Source organism: Ischnura elegans, chromosome 8 (genome assembly GCF_921293095.1).
Source record: "Ischnura elegans chromosome 8, ioIscEleg1.1, whole genome shotgun sequence".
NCBI classification, from domain to species: domain Eukaryota; kingdom Metazoa; phylum Arthropoda; class Insecta; order Odonata; family Coenagrionidae; genus Ischnura; species Ischnura elegans.
Genome location: NC_060253.1, coordinates 23,251,162 through 23,268,359, shown reverse-complemented (window position 1 = coordinate 23,268,359; position 17,198 = coordinate 23,251,162). Strand labels below are relative to the sequence as shown.

General features: G+C 39.3%; 1 protein-coding gene across 1 annotated transcript; it reads right to left on the bottom strand.

The window, feature by feature from the left end:
- Window positions 1-1,647: 1,647 nt before the first annotated feature.
- On the bottom strand, window positions 1,648-15,330 carry LOC124164085 (phospholipase A1-like). The gene is made up of 7 exons (XM_046541260.1): window positions 15,188-15,330; window positions 9,967-10,138; window positions 8,604-8,743; window positions 6,974-7,225; window positions 5,287-5,475; window positions 3,542-3,698; window positions 1,648-2,389 (listed from the first exon to the last, which is right to left on the bottom strand). The coding sequence occupies exons 1-7, from the start codon at window positions 15,249-15,251 to the stop codon at window positions 2,332-2,334; spliced, it is 1,032 nt and encodes a 343-aa protein (XP_046397216.1). The 5' UTR covers window positions 15,252-15,330; the 3' UTR covers window positions 1,648-2,331.
- Between the last annotated feature and the right edge of the window lie 1,868 nt (window positions 15,331-17,198).

Genomic DNA, 17,198 nt, shown 5'->3' with positions numbered 1-17,198 from the left:
TTATCATATTTAGGGTTAAAAACAACATAAAACAATTACTATGTGACATATTATCTTATTTTGAATATGAAAGTTATTAATATTAAATTAAATGAGTGAAGCTCCGCAATACACAAAATAAAACGAACGTAATGATAACCGTATTAAAAACCTTGTCTATTTTTAAGCATCTGGGGGGGGGGGAGGGAAGGGGGCATCCGTGCCCTTTCCTTAAGTCCGCCTATGTTGGTCAACAATTCTAAGATATTTTCACATCTTCGCATTTATCATCTCTCACATCCCTCTTTACCTGTACCATGTATTTCATCCGATTTCATCCTTTTTCACTCTTGCAATGTCATATCGTTTTCAATGATGTGTGGATTCTCACGACTCCCACTTAATTGATGGGGCTGGGTCGGTGAAGACTTGGATGGTTTGCACGTGAAGGCCACCGGCATCATTTTCCTACACGGCACCAAGAGCCGACGAGGGCGGACGCGGACGCGAAAAACGCAATTCCAATACTTTATTTTGCAATCAAGCCGCATATCTTACCAAAGTGATAAAGCTATTGGAATAATAAGGCAAATAAAATGCTGGTGAATTATTCTCAAAAGCATTCATTGAGTTTCGAATCCCTCAATACAGGCCCTGGAAGGATTTTATGCTCACGAATAGGATGGTTTACTATTATTGTTTATTACATAAATCGAAAGATTAATATTAGTCCTGAAGTACATATTTCACGCTATTAGATTTTTAAAGAACGATATCTATTTTTCGCGATTAAATGAAAAGTGAAAATTTTCAAGCGTGGGAAAAGGCGACGGCTAAGTATGAATGCTGGGAAAAGCCCGAGTGACGTCTGGCTGCTGCTGTATGGGGCTACCTGGGTGCGAGGCTATGAACGCCGCTACGATGCAGGCTGCTTGCTGCCGAACATGGCGGTTGAGTAGAGTACCCTACTAGCTGGTAGCGCTTGGCTTAAATAAGAATTATTAATACCTCATCAAATGAAGAAAACTTTCCGACCATAGACAATTTTAATTGGTGATTATTAAGAAATGTTTCCCTGAGCTCTGTGCCTCATGCATGCATTGGTAATCTCAGACGATGTAAAACTCCTATCTACTCGTATAGAAACTAGGTCCCTGTGACGTCACGTGGAGTGGCATCGCATGGGCGCCAATCTGGCCTTTTTCAAATGAGGTTGAAATTGATGCTTAACATTCGTCTAAACGGGGATTTCTAAAACCAAATAATTAGTATATTATGAATACACTAGTGGTGGGTAACGATTCGCAATCATTGCCTTTGGTTTTCTTTGGTGAAGGAAACTACCCTATCGCGGCTAGCTTTTAATTTGACGCCCTACATTAAATAAATGCACTTTTAGCACTTGAATGTTCTTGCACCATGTCGATTGGACGCTATATTTTAAGTCCTCAGTAGTGTGACCTAGCAATTAGTAATGTGACTAACAATAAGTTAGGGTTATCAGTTTCGTGAAGGCCATATAAAAACACGTTTAACTTCTTTTATTTAAATTGCTTATCTATGTCATAATGATTACTATCAATATCATGACGGGTAATTACTAGGATTTTCCTCGTTATTCAGTTGACGCTTCGTAATTTACTGCTAGTTAAAAAAAGTGGAGAAATGTGAGGATGAAATATTAAGTAAACTTTATTATGCTCACTTGCTCTTACCCACTTCCTTTTGTAATAATTTATCATTCTATTGATTGTTGGTCATGTAATCAGCAAATTAACTCCTCATAGCTCAATCACGAATTGTAAACATTTAGCATAATTTAAATGATAAAAATCAATTGCTTCAATATGTAACATTCAGAAAGACTACCTGACAACCGAGTTAAAATAAAAAATACTCAAATATCAACCATGAAATAACAGGTATGTCACAGCCAAAGTATTTTCTTATTCTTATACTCTGTTATTTATATAATGCATACTTAATCGTACATAGATTACATGTCAGCATATTTTATTTAGAATATTTTATTTGTTTTCTGATCCATGTATTTCTTTTCCCCGATGGAGGGAGTAGTAAATTCCGGTTCTTCTACTGAATAAAAAGTGTTTCACAATAAGACCTGGAACTCCCCTGACCAATAATTATGGAGAGCCATTTACTGTCCACCAGGCCTCGCGATGGATATACGATTACTATGCGTAGAGGCGTGAACTTGGCGCCTTTGCCAGTTTTCGATAGTCGTAGTCATCGAATCCTGCAGAAAAGTGTGTCCAACGAGTGTTTGTCTTCAAATCACCGCTTTCTCATCCTCCCTCTTTTCTCCACCTCCACTTCCTTCCGTACTTCCTTCTATCCAAGAGCAAACGGGGGTTCGCTCGCTGTGTTCAGGTAATAAGTCCCGCGGGTGCTGCAACGAAAAAGAAGAGAGGAAAAAATCATTTACAAAAAGACAAGCTGTGACCGAATGGCGTCTTTCGTGGATTTTTCGGCCTTGTTCAGGAGACTGTTCTCAGATTTCCAAATACCCCGAAAGCCTACCCACCAATCAACTAACAAGCATATCGCGCGCTAATATATTGCTTAAGTACGCAGAGTAGGGATAAGGCTGGATTGTTCAATACTGTGTTGTACTTGAGGCGGATACTCTTAATTCAGTACACGCCAGGATTATTAAATCAACAAACACAATTTGATTTATTGATTGATGGGAAGTTAACTGATTTTTACGATGTTTTACGTTATATCATGGTATAAAAAACATATAGCACGCTTCTTAAACTCTAAATTAGGAGAAAATGACTCAAACATCATGCCAACCAAAATATGCAATATGATAATTTTTACTCGAAGATCTCTAAGTAATGTCACTATTCGATGTAAATATCTCAACTGCAGGCTTCATATTCTTTTCAAAGCACATATACATTCCAATTATTCCTCCAGAAAACCGTTCAGTCCTTTAAATCATAAGCGTATCCCTAAAAATTAAAATACAGCAATTTACATAATCACTGAGGAAGACAATCGAAATTATTCTTCAATTTCTCATATGATATGTATATTAATAGTAATCAAAGAAAAATACGAGTATTTACAAATGGTTAATGGTTATAAAATAACAACTATTACATAAAATAAGACACAGTTGAAGAACTCAATGCATACATAAAACGTGCTATCATCTTTTAATTAGCTGTGTGCGTGCGCATCTACCAGTAGCGAGTGGGACATACAGACTATCCTAAACTCTAGTAGCTGGTGCATCTGGTTATTTTCGTACTATCTAGTGTACAATAATGGCAGTTTATGGGACAAAGATGGACTTCTAATCAACTTAGTGATTGATTAGTTGAAAGTTGGTCGAATGAAGCCACCTTTGTTGATCCACCGACGCGGATGAGTACTACCGCACAGAACTAGTAAGTGTGCATGAATGAGCGTTTATAAGATAATAATGAACTAATTATCTACTGATGGATTCATTATTTGAAAGTTGATCGTGCGAAGCCACCATTGTTGATCCACCAATGCGGAAAAGCGCTACCACCTGAGCTCTCACCTGGTGGGTGTGGGTTCTCCCATGGGCACCTTCTCTCCATCGTTGCAGCTTCCGTTAAGGAAGTTCTCGTACGAGTCACATGGGACGGCTAGAAATTTGTTGGAAGTGATCGACTCGGCGAAATAGATCCAGGATCGACTGTGGGAACAGACGCTACCTGCAATAGGAAAGAGTGTTTTAATCATCTCTCTTACAAAGGAACGCGAAGAATCCCATGATTGAGTTTGAGCATGCACATGACTACACGATACTCTGCAAGTCATTTCTTGGGTGTGTGGCGTGGGGCATTTATTCTTTTCCCAACATACACTCAGCCACGTGCTAGTGCTACCACAATTACGTTCGATTTTGTGGCAGGGATAATCTCTTACCTATCATCCACTATTCCTCCCGCTACCTACGACAGTACTTACAAATACAGTCCCTCAAGTGTCAGCACCAGATCTCGTTCAAATATTGTCAGGTGATAGGAAATCGATCCACAATGGGTGTCGTTTTTGTTTCAGCTGCCAACGCTGAATGCTTTTCGACATAATAGCGACGGACAGTACAAGGAAAACGCCGCACGAATCCGCAACACAACAATAGGCCCTTATACTCCGTCGCTAGGACGAAGAGCACTAACCGTGTATTGTTGCAATGTGGGTTGCATGGATTTAGGCGTTTTCCTGTTGCAAAATATATCTAAAAATTACTGAGTGTTGACAGCTGAAACATAAACTACACCTCATGGGTATACATTTTCTATCACCTAGCACAATTTGAACGAGATCTGGAAGTGACACTGGAAAGGCTTCCCTTTTTAGACCCAGGTTGGCATGCATTAAAAACGTTGTTTGTGTAGTAATGCTACCTATACTTTCAAATAATCGCAAAAAATCTCGAAAAGGTATTGAATTTACTCAATTAAAAATACAACAAGCAAAGTTGTTTGGTTCCGTCTCAGCATCAAATGCCTTTTCAAACATTTTTATGTCAAACAGCCAATTTCAACGTTGTGTAAACTGGAAAATGATCGTCACCAGTTCAATGAAATTTTCCTGAACTAGCTTAGTGACAGATAGTAGTATTTCACATCCCATGATTTAAACTTAAATGGAAGAATGTGGGGAAAGGGTATATTTGGGGACACTTGAGCAATTAGCCGCCAAAAGGAACGTTAAAGGCATTTGATTGATTGGTTGCCATCGTGAGGGAGGGCAGTTGCCAATGAAAAATTTAATATGGACATGAAAACTCTTTAAATTATATTATGCACAACAATTATTCCAATTATCCAAACTCTTTATTTCCAATTTGCTACTTAAATAAATGTGCTGATGCTCGAATTTAAGCGTGAAACGTTCACTGAAGGGTAATGCATAATATTTTTATTTGATCATTAACCGAGGAAAATAATATCATGGAAGTAGATTCGAGAATGGAGAAGTTAAAAATTCACTCCTCCATAGAATGATACAAGAACATAGCTTAAGTCATTGCGAAATAAATAAATTTAGAATCGTCTCGTATACGTTAAATACGAGATTTATATGATTTATTTGGTTCAATTACGCATTACTGCCGTATATTTCCTCGCGAAAATTGGAAATAGATAACTGATAATGCTGCGCGTGGCGATTTTGAAATCTAATTTCAGTTCGCGCGGAGCGACAACATTTCTAGCGGCGCTCTTGAAAACCCTTTGATGTAATATTTGTGAGTACGCCATTCTGGCACGGCTTAAATGACTCATGTTCACTCACCGAGGATGACGTTGCAGCCAGGCTGGAGTGACGTTCCTCCGTTGGGGAAGAAGTCAGCGTCTGCAATGGCGCCGTTGAATCCGTAGATGCCGGCGCACGTGTGGATGGCCTGCACGAAGTCGGCGTCTCCCACCGCCAGGCGGTCAGATGTGTCCGAAAGAGAATACAGAGGACCCGCTGGGTCCATGCCTGCCGGCAACACACCACACACACGGGACTATTAAAATTGGTTCTAATTACAATAAAACCTGTCCAAACGACAATCTATATTCGGCGGCCACCATTTTATGCATCATAAACCCTACTCCGATGGTGGCTGCGTGTTTAGGCAATGTGCTGGGCGCCTATCCTAATACTTATTACTAACCTATCCTAATACTTAGCCCACAAAGCTATCACATTCGCTTTTATCTCAAATCATTTAGCAATAATTATAAAATCCTTTAGCTATTGAGGAATCAAATGCCTCCGTTTTTCGTGGGCATGATAGAACTATACCTTTTACGGGTGCAGTGAACAATGATACTGTTTCGAATTGGATTTCCAGTGTCTTGAGTTCAGATTACGCATGGTAGACGCATAAATCATCGCTAAAACCGCTCCTCGTATTTTTATTTTCATTCTTAGTTTGGAATTTACTCAAAATGAGACCTAGTGCCATCCACCAATAATTATTTGAGTCATAGCTCAAGCGAAAAATAAATTTGCCCATAGTGATATCAGGTTTATATAAATGGATTGGATTCTCAAACCTTGCACGAGTTCAATCATATAAAGCACCCAGGATAGTCATCAATATTTTACGTCTTTCTCTAAACATCCTGTTCTCTCTAAAATGCGAGGACTTGGACTAAATAAAGTGTCGTTTGGTTCAGCCTTAAGATTGGCAGCGTTGGATTGACTTAGTCAGTTACGAGGACTCACCTATGATCCTGGAAACTTTGCCGGATTGCACATTTTTCCCCGAGATAACATCACTTTGTCCCCAGGCTCTGTGTGGCCTATCATTTTATGGTCCCGAATATGCTACACGCTACATAATGGAACACAAAGCTTATGGACTTATCGTCGCACAGACCGACACGTCGCGTCGTTCCTTACGATGACAAGTCGGAACTTGCCAAACGGTTGAATGGCAGGTCATCCTGACGCGACAAATGGCAGCCCATAAATACGACGATAAATCGTGACGTTCCAAACCGCTGAATGACTCTCAATGTAATTATCAACCCGGGATCAGTCATTATTTGTTTGAATGCGATTGGAATTGATTTCGATTGGAAAGTATAATATCGTCAAATCTAATACCGACGGAGGTGTTAGGCTTTAAATCTGATATACTTAAAAGTGCTTCTTTTGCAAACTTTTTTCGTTCCCCGAAGTAATACCGAAATTGAGAGTTTCAATACTGATCTCAGGTCTCGGTTATTGCGCTGCCACACAGGAACGCTGTTCTTTTATATGTTTTGACAGTCGGCAAACATCTTAGTAGAGCGAGGAATGGGATAAAGGAATACATCGAGAAAACATTCTCTAGAAATAATGACACGATCATGACAGGATGAAATTTTTTTCCTCGCAGAAGTAACGCTATTGTTTTCTCCATTTACTTAAAAAATAATTAGCTATCATTCTTTGTTAAATATAATTTGGGAAATCTTTGGGCTTAAAAATATCGTTGGCTCACCTGTGATCCTGGCTATCTTGCCGGATTGCACGTTCTTGCCCGCGATGCCCATCACGTGGGCCCCAAGGCTGTGGCCTATAAGCTCGAGGTCGCCAGTATTCAAACCTAGTTCCCTGGCTACGAAATCAATGAACTTGGCGACGTACTGACCGACTGGCACTGTGCTCTTCTTGGCCTCTGGGTAGATGATGTTGTGCGCCAGACTTGACCAGTCAACGCCAACCACGTTGCAATCCATCGCACCAAGGTACACTGGGAATAAGTATTAGGAGAGAGATGAGTTCCTGGACTCAAATGGGACGTGAGCAGTAAGAAAGAAGCCGCAAGAGAGCAAAATAGTCATTCTCATAATGGTATAGTGCTCTAATGCAGCGTCCTTATTTATATCGTCAGTACGATTGCATACAGGGAGGAGAAAAATGGTACCACGAAATTTTGAACCAGGATAACTGATGTCAGGAGGAACCAAAATTAATAATTATGTTTAGATCCATTGCATCATTGCACTCAATGCACCATTTTTAAACTGCAGAGGCTTTGCGCCGAGCGCTCCTATTGTGCGCGAGTTTACACACTGTTGCCGGATTCTCTGGACTGCTGATGACCTTGAATGCTTTGTCTGCCGTAGATCAAAATGTATCCGAGGCAGTTCGATAGCTCAGTGGTAGCGCGGCAACAAGGCTAACTCGCGGCCAGTCGGAGCACTTGACACAACGTTTCTGCAGTTTAAAATGTAGAGAACTTTTGGCCTAAATATTACTGGTAATTTTGGGTCCTACTGGCATCAGCTATCATGGGTTTAAATTTTGTGACTCAATTCTTCTTCACCCTGTAAATCAGGCATGCATTCTGACTACGATGATAGCAACAGTGCTGCCACGAAGCGCCAAACGGCTGAACGCTATGGCGCTCTGATGGGTACATCATATTTCGTTATGGCGTAAGTAACCCCGTAATTACGCATTTGTATTTTTATCTGTGGAATTCACAGGAAAAGTGATCCTGCAGTGGCCATTGCCGTCGATTCTGTGGAGAACGAGTCCCCACAGAACCTACAGCACCTATATTTCTATCTCCTGATTGGGTATAAAATAGGATAAAAAAATACTGTGTTAATATAAATTGAAAGCGACGGCCAGCTTAACTTTCACATCAAGGCATTGCACAGTCGCAAATACACAGAAATGAGAACAGCTATAATTTATATTTGTTTAGAGTGGCTATCGAGTCAAAGCAAAAATGTGTGACCTTTTGAAACTGAGGTTACGCATATTGAAATTTTAGAATTCGTGCAATATTACTGACTAAATTTAAACCTGTGAATTCCAAAGCAATACAATTCAATTTAGCAAAGTTTTTAGACATGCCATTTCTATGGCATCACACCTTTAAAACTGGTGGAAACAAATTCTGAATTTACCCATGAATTGATAACATTAATCCATGCAATGATAAAAAATGAGAAAAATCTAAAAAATAGCCATACTAGCGCCAGGTATTTTCTTAGTTCCTCGATTTTAGCGTGTCGGAATTGTGATTTTATATTGATAATATTACTGAGTACAATTGATTTTATTTTTTAATCTGAATCATATTTATTTTATAATTAGGTGATTCTGTGGTACTCAACTGTCTTTGATCTGTTGGACGGTGTCCGAAGAGTCGCTGGAGAGGAATCCATGAGTGACTATGAAAGTCTTCGCCTTTGGGTCGAATCCAGAGGACTTCAGGGCATCGACGTCATCCACAAACACCTGTGTAGTCTTCTCCCTGTTGTGAGTGATTGAGACAATTTTTTAACTTGGTATGGGTACTTGGTACATGGAGGAGGCGACCGACAGCTTAGGTCATTTGCGCCATTACGGAAGGGTGGAGAGAAACCTGGCGTCGGCATTAGTCTGCTCTTAACGAAATGCGCCAAAGAGACCGGAGCGTTGCGACGGACGGAGTGTTGCGCTTGAAATGTCCTCCACACAACATTCAAGCAGGGATCGGGCAGTCTCTGAAAACTCTCTGCCACTGCTGGGATTTGAACCCCAGCCCGCCGGGTGGGAAGCCAACACTCTAGCCACCACGCCAACCCGATCCCCACATTTTTTTTTTTGAAAAGGAAATGTAAATGAAGAGGTGTCATCGCGACTGAACAACTCAAACCAAATACTTTCTTGATAATTTAAGTATACCGGGACTAGCCATGATGATAACTTTACGGAGTCACCCGCAATGCACAAATTGTGGGAATAACACATAGAGAAAAAATCATTCGCCTCGACTGGGATCCCCATGTCTGTGGATTTTTCGCAATTTCCAGATATTTCATTAAAAATATTTTCTTTCAGTAGTTGTGGCTATTGAGGCCAAAAAGTAAATTACGATAAATATGTTATCTGACTGGATAAAATCCATAACTTGCATTTTCAGTCAAATGTTCATGTAAACTTTAACTATATCAACTGACATAAGTGTGCCCTTTGAAGTCGCTCGATGGGTTCTTAAACATGTAGGGTATATTTTCAAATAAGTATCAGCGAAGAAAAAAATTCATATATGCCTTGATATCCCAATGCAGTTGACAGTCCAGCTGAGGTTGTGAAAATCGCCACCATCTTGAGCGATATCTGGCTTTTGGGTTTAAGGACCCAAAATTTGGATTGGTAAAAAGAAAAATCGGATTCAATTGGCAAACTCGAATTATCCTAAAAACACTAGTTGTCAAAATATCTAATGGAATGCAGTTTTATTTGAAAAAAAACCCTTTTTACCTATTTTATGACTAGAATACATATATTCTAATGTCATTATGAACCAGTGATTTCTAGCTGAAGTTCCTGCCTCATATATTCAGTATTTGAAATTACCTCCTGTTTTCGATTCTCCTTGTTAGATATATTTATTATTATATTTATTTATTTAACTACTTGCCAACGGAAGAATCTCCTAGAAGGACTTTGCCTACGGAAGATTCACTTTGCTACATATATATAACAACTTGCCTTCGGAAGATGTAGAACAAGACGTCGTCCTTCTCGTTGATGCGTGGTTGGACGATTTCGCGGACGTTCATGATGGCGGGCCACATGCGTCCATTCTCATCCGGAAAGAACATGACTGGAGGGAGCTGGCCTTCCGCCATCTTGTGAACATGCAATGACGCAGAGTGGACACCTGTTTGTGGTGAAAAAAAGAAATGTAAGGATAGAGCATTTGAGCAGGGTAAAGTCAAACCAAACTCCTTCTGTAGCCTGCCCATCTGAATGATCTATCAGCACAATTTAATGCGTTCGTTCCCGAAGAAAATTGGAATTTACCTGCATGCCTTAATCTTTACTATAATTTAATATATTCCTTCGGTTTCACCGGATATCAGTAGTGGTAATGCCGATGTCTAATAGCTTAAGTGATATCTAGCAATTTGCACAAGAAAGAGATTTTACAGAAGTTCGCTAACTTCTGTAAAAATTCTGTTCACTCAGACTAAGGCCAGCAATGTTTCTTCTGTAGTATTTGTTTCTCTTGGGTATCCACCAAGATATTTTGGCCTATGAAGTATTTATTGCGTCAAGAAACATGGCGGTAATTAGGAATATATATCGTAATACATGTCGTAAATTCTTTTGCGCTTGATCTCCGCAAAAAATACCTATTGAGTGATATTTCTTCTGTGAAATTTTCACACTTAATTAGGATTTGCGGGTGGCTCCTGGCCTGGGAATGGGATAAATGCGCTGTCAGCCCAAGTTGATATAAATCTATCAATCTTTTCAACTTCATAACTACCTGCAAGACAAGAAAAACCTACAAATCAGGGCGATTGTCTATCATTTAGTTGGAGTTGTGTGGACTGGGAAGTTGGTGACGTGGGAATATACTTATTGAGGAGTTGGCTTATGTTGGCCGGGAAGGTTTTATGAGCGCCCTGTCCACAATATATGTACATATGCATACCCATGTGGCTCGGCATTCCAAGAAAAACCGAGGGATTCACAGTTTAGGCCTGATACCAAGTTGAAAATCTGGGCGCACAATTACGTCAATTTTTTCTATCGAATATATATTTTTCTAATAACAGCAATCATCACATTCAATCATCAGTAAAGCCTGAATCACACCATAATAAACGTTGCGGAAGTATACAGTATTTTAGCGAGTATCAGATCTTTCTTCGAGTATCCATGGACTTCCTCAAGGTGAGTATCAAAAGATTCATAACTAAATGCGCCATCGCTATGACGTCACTGTCGCTTTCACATATACTACCGAGGGATGAATCTTACAACAGTTTCTCGAAAATCGCTGAAAACTAGTATACGAAAATATTGGAAATGTTTGTTTATAAATAAACATATCTTGCGTATGTGGCCCGCGCGTTGAATTTCCAAGTAATGGGGATGTGTTACCTGCGATAAAAATAGGCCTCATTGGGACAGAAAACATTGGCAGAGTAGGTGCAAGAGAAAAAGAGGGAAAAGCCGAGGGCGCTCGACTATGCATTAAAAACATTTTCTCAGTGTCCCAATATGGTGGTGCATATTTTTCAATTTTTAGACATTCTTTCGGCACACTCCCACAATTTATGCCAATCGATGTAAAAACATATCCTGTAAAATATTATTGGAATAGGGTGGTTTCCTATTATTTTTTTATTACCTAAATCGAAAGATTATTACTCCTGGAGTATGTATTTCACGCTTTTAGATTTTTAAATGACGATATCTACTTTTCGCGATTAAATGAAAAGTGAATATTTTCAAGCGCGCGAAAACGAGACGCGTAAGTATGAATGCCGGGAAATCTCTCCGTGTGGCGTATTTCTGGTTCCCGCTGCCGCCCTGTGAGGTGACCTTGAGGCGAGTTGAGCGCTGATACGACGCAGGCTGCTAGCGGGTAGCTGAGTACCCTGCTGGCTGGTAGCGCTTGGCTTAAATAAGGATTATTAATACCTTATCAAATGAAGAAAACTTTCCGACCTCAGCCAGTTTTAATAAGTGATTATTAAGACATGCTTCCCTGAGCTCTGCGCCTCATGCATGCATTGGTAACCTCAGACGATGTATAACTCCTATCTTCTCGTATAGAAACTAGGTCCCAGTGACGTCACGTGGAGTGGCATCGCATGGGCGCCAATCTGGCCCTTTTCAAATGAGGATAAAAACGGACCATTGCCATTCGTCTAAACCGCTATTTCTAAAACGAAAAACTTTGTATATTATGAATACACTAATGGTGGGTAACGAATCGAAATCAATGCCTTTCGTTTTATTAGATGAAGGAAACTACCCAGTTGGATAACGGGAAGACTCGATTGCACTCCTAGTTGAGAACTTTTGGCATAATAGGTTGTTTTTCGGATATGAATGACGATAAAGAGGTGCTGATAATTTTCATCTCATGTCTCTGTTAACCAACGACACATTGGATATTTGAAATGCTGCACCTAAAATATTGCCCAATTATAACCAGTTATTACCAAGAATTGCCAAGAAGGCATTTGTATTTATCCAAAGTGCTTAAATTGTTTTTTGCCAGAAGTGGAAATATGCCGAGTGTAAGTGACAAATATAAATATAATTTAAGTTATGAGTCATTTATATTTGCAAATTGACCCAAGTTAACTTTATATATACGCTGTTTTATTTACATGGGGCCAAAATTATTTCATTTACTGCCCGCTAGAATAAAAATAAAATAAAACCACAAATGTCATGTTGAGACTTGCTAAAGACTGGCTCTTCTCGCAAGAAATAGTTGAAAATTTATTTTGATGTTATTTACATAAAACACTCATGTATCACTTACTGCATTATCATGTTTATTGGCATTCATTTTGTTGCTTGATGGTGGCTCAATTCTGGTCCTATGACCTTGGAGACCACCTGAAGCTCCTTTTCTTGTTTTTTTTATTGTGTTAAGATGTAAAAACAAAATGTAGGAGTATTTAATTATTATTATTATTATTATTATTACTGTAAGATACGGCCCTCAGAGTGACCTCGTGCCACCCTTGGTGATACAAATCCTATAAAGTACATGACTACCAGAGACACCTGCTGTCCCATGGAGGCGGATAGTATATGACCTAATGGACCCGAAAACTGTTTCAGCAAAGTAAGGGCCTCGATAAGGGTCACGCTTAGGTGAAGATCGATCGCGATTACATCACTTGTGTGCCTCTGTTCACGACCAAAATTTATAAAACTTTTTATCAATTTGCCCACTACCTTTACGGGACAGCAGGGTCACAAGCGCCATTAGGAATCCTTCCAACATTTTCTTCATTTACGTAGTCCTCAATTTAGGCGTCTATGTATTTATAAAGCTCTACGGTGTTTCTATACTGGAAGTGGCAACTCTAAAATATTTCAGTACCCGCCTTCTCCCTTTTCCCTGCATAAAAAGTATATCCATGCCAAAACCAAGCTTTAAGATGTTTAAAAGATATTTTTTGTGTACAGGGCCAAAGGTGTATAATGTGTTACTCTAGGCATGTCCTATTTCTAAGTCTTTGAAAAAAAATTGATAATTGCGCATTCTTGGCTTCTCACCAAAGAGTTTAGAGCAAAATGTGATTTGATGCTTTCCCTTTGACAATGTAAGTACGTACTTAAAAATCTACTTACAAATAGTTTATTTAAAACTAATTTACATCAATTATTTACAACAATATTTGCTCTAAAATGTGGGTAAACTCTTCTCGGGATTCCCACCGGGTTAAATTATCCATAACGGCCAACGTTTCAAGCTCCGACTCGGGGCTCATCCTCAGGGCTGAATGTTGTTTTATTTATTTTTTCTTAAGCATAAGTAGTTATTATATGTCAAAACTAGACAATAGTCTTAAATATATTTTTTTATTTCTCTGAGGCTTTTGGGTGGGGGATATATCTCCTTATCCCCCCCCATAGTTACGCCAAAAATAAAACAACATTCACCAGCCCTGAGGATGAGCCCCGAGTCGGAGCTTGAAACGTTGGCCGTTATGGGTAAATTAACCCGGAGAGAATCCCGAAAAGAGTTTACCCACATTTCAGAGCAAATATTGTTGTAAATAATTGATGTAAATTAGTTTTAAATAAACTTTTTGTAAGTAGATTTTTAAGTACGTACTTAAATTGTTAAGAGACTGCCACTACACAAACTAAATCTATCTTTAAGTACTAAAAGAATAATGTATTATTATTTGATGGTAGCCTTAAACAGGTTCTCATTCAAGGCTATCTAAAACTATTTAACATTTGCTAATGAAATGTTTTTTAGCATGGAGTTATAAAAAACTTATTATTTTTTTTACTATTAGGAAACACCACCCAGAGTTGACGCAATCTTGTATCAACGTACCGAATGCTTACAAGGTATAGCTTTCCAATAACCCTGTTACGGAGGTAGAATCCAACTCAATACTATATTTTTTAAACTTTCTTATTTCTTGGAAGGCACAACATATTCAGAGGCAGCGTCAGGAATCAACATCCCGAGCTGAAACAGGATCATGATCACTGCCACCAACTGCAAGCTAGAGCATTTCCAACAGCTTAGTGAGGGACCTAAAACCCAATAATATATGACTTTGTTTCAATATTTTCACAATCTTTCATATTCTGTATTCCCAGAGGCCCCACTAAGAACTCAAAACTCAACGTTTAATCATCATTGTATCAACTCACAACCGGGAAGATGCGGCATTTCCAGACGCACGGTGAGAAATATTCATAGATAGGCGATACGTAACATTTTACACCCACCCATTACCTGAAAAGCTCAGTATTCCCAGCACCATTGAGTGATCAAAACCAAACTTGACACGGCACAAAGTATCAATAATTTCATTTCCTGCAGGGTGCGTAAATCCTAGAAGTGTCATTTGAGACTCGTTGATATACAAATATAATAGCATCAACTTAATTAAGCTGAGTTACTAATTTAAATAAGTAACTTTATCTAAAGACATGAAGTATAAATACCAATTTGAATTGGAAGTGAAAAATATCTACAAAATAGGTATTTCGATTGCTTTAGGTAATCATTAAGAGAGAGAGGAAAAAAGATAACCTACACTCATAACCTAGCTACGATAGGTTAATGCCAGCTCCCCTCCCTGTTAATGATTGCCTCAGACAATCCAAAGACCAACTTCAGAGATATTTTTTCCTTCAAATTTAAATCGACATTTGAATTTACAGACTTCGGACATATTCATAGTATCAACTTATTGTCTACCTGCGAGGCACAGCATTGCCACGAGTGCCGTTAGGGGCAGCAGGGGACTTGTAGACTTCGCCATGACGTTCTTGTCGCTTCCAATTGCACGTCGCAGTAGCACTACCCGAGTATCAAATCTTCAACTGTCTTGTGGAAACAGCTGAAAACGAAGATATATAGATTGATTTTGAAAAATGTCTCGATAAGTATTCATATCTTGCGCATCTGGCCCGCGCACTGAATTGCCAAATGATAGGGAAATGTTACCCGTGACGGAGATAGTTCTCTTGGCGGCGGAAAAAAATATCAGGGGAAATCGCTCGGTCGATAAAAAGAAGATAATGATCGGCGTCCCTGCTTGTTCGGACAACTCTTCGCTATTGTCACCCTTGCACGCAACGCAATCGTTGAGTGCAAGTGTCTCGTCGTGTGGTGATATTAAGCTTTTTTCGTAAGCGACGACCACTTGCGTGCCGTTTCACACGTGGTAATGCAATGTGGCGGACAGTTTTTAAGAAAAAGGAAGTGAATGAAAGTTGTTTTTTTCCAGCCTTTATATCAACTCACCAACCTGTCTGTTTGTCTGTTTGTTTGTCTGTTTGTCTGGTACAAATCTTGTCACTCAAATTTGACTCACTTCCTGTGAAGCAAAAACGCTGAAATTTTGCACACTTCTTCATTTCCGATGACAATATATGAAAATATAACTTTTTCTCTCCAACCCCCTTTAACCACCCCCCAGTCAACCTATAGCCCCCCTATACGTCCCTTTTGGTTTTTCGGGGTCACTGAGTTTTTTTGCTTTGTGTCATATATAAACGTTGCTCATCCCCTGTAATCTAAATATAAAGGCTGGTTAAAAAAAAAATTTTTTATAAGAGCTTATTTGAAAAATCGAAATAAATAACTGGAAAAAAAGACACACCGGGCAATGAAATCGGAATCATTTGACCTCATTTGGTTTCACTTCAGAGGCACGGATTACAATTCAGTCACCTCTCAGAAGGATTTAGGGGTTATTTTTGACTCCAAGCTGTTCTTCCGTGAGCAAATTAAATCCATCTCCACTCGCGCTATGTCTTTGGTGGGTATGATGTATCGCCACAGTGAGGTGTTGGATTTAATTGCTTTACGCACCTTCTTCCTTTCCTGTGTCTCTCCGGTCCTGGAATACTGCAGCCAAATCTGGTCTACGGCCACACCTTCTTCATTAAAGCTCATAGAACGCCCTTTGAATTTTTTCCTTCCTATTGTCCGCTACCGCCACTTGCCTTTTCGTAACTTCTCCCTCAATATGATTAGATCCTCTCTTGGCATTGCTACTTTAGCTGATCGCCTTTTCCTCAATTACCGGAGACTCTTCTTAAATATCATTAATGGCAAATACAGATCATCTGAGCTTCTTTCTTTTTTTCCGCTTCATGTTCCTTCGCGCACGACGAGGTCCAGTGACCTATTTAATTGTTTAACCCCCCGTCTTTCTGTCTCTAAACGTTCTTTTCTGTTCAGACTTCCTTCTTCCATTAACTCCTATGCCAAATGTGTTCCAAATTTTGATCCTTTTTTTCATCCATCATCCATCTTGCACCATCACTATCGTAATTCTCCCCCTATTCCTCACCCCACCCGATGAAATTTGCTATTCTTTGTTATTTATTTGTAAATAGTGTTGAATATTTTTTGTTTTTTATTGGTTACGTTGCTTAATATTATTAAATTGTTTTTCCTGTTATTGTAGTTCTCTGTAATCGGCCTGGTGCTGTTTTTGGACTGGATTAAATAAATAAATAAATTCTCTGACTGGTCGCATCCGCAGATTTCATGACTGTCAAAATGGGTCGAAAAAAAGGTCTACAAATCCGTGCGTCTGAATTCCGTAAATGACCATTAACTGGTTGATCATTTTGTGGAAGTTATTCTCGGGAAGTGGGAAGACTTACAATTAGTAAGAGAAACGGCCTACTTTTCCCACGTGAGACATCAGAGCACGCTGCCGTTATATAGGATACTCATGAGAAAGGCTTAATTA

Coding starts and splice junctions, on each gene's coding strand:
- LOC124164085 (XM_046541260.1), bottom strand. CDS start 15,251: ATGGCGAAGTCTACAAGTCCCCTGCTGCCCCTAACGGCACTCGTGGCA. Junction 10,139..15,187: donor GGCAATGCTGTGCCTCGCAG/GTAGACAATAAG, acceptor CACCACAAACAG/GTGTCCACTCTGCGTCATTG. Junction 2,390..3,541: donor GGAGAACCCACACCCACCAG/GTGAGAGCTCAG, acceptor TTTTCGTTGCAG/CACCCGCGGGACTTATTACC.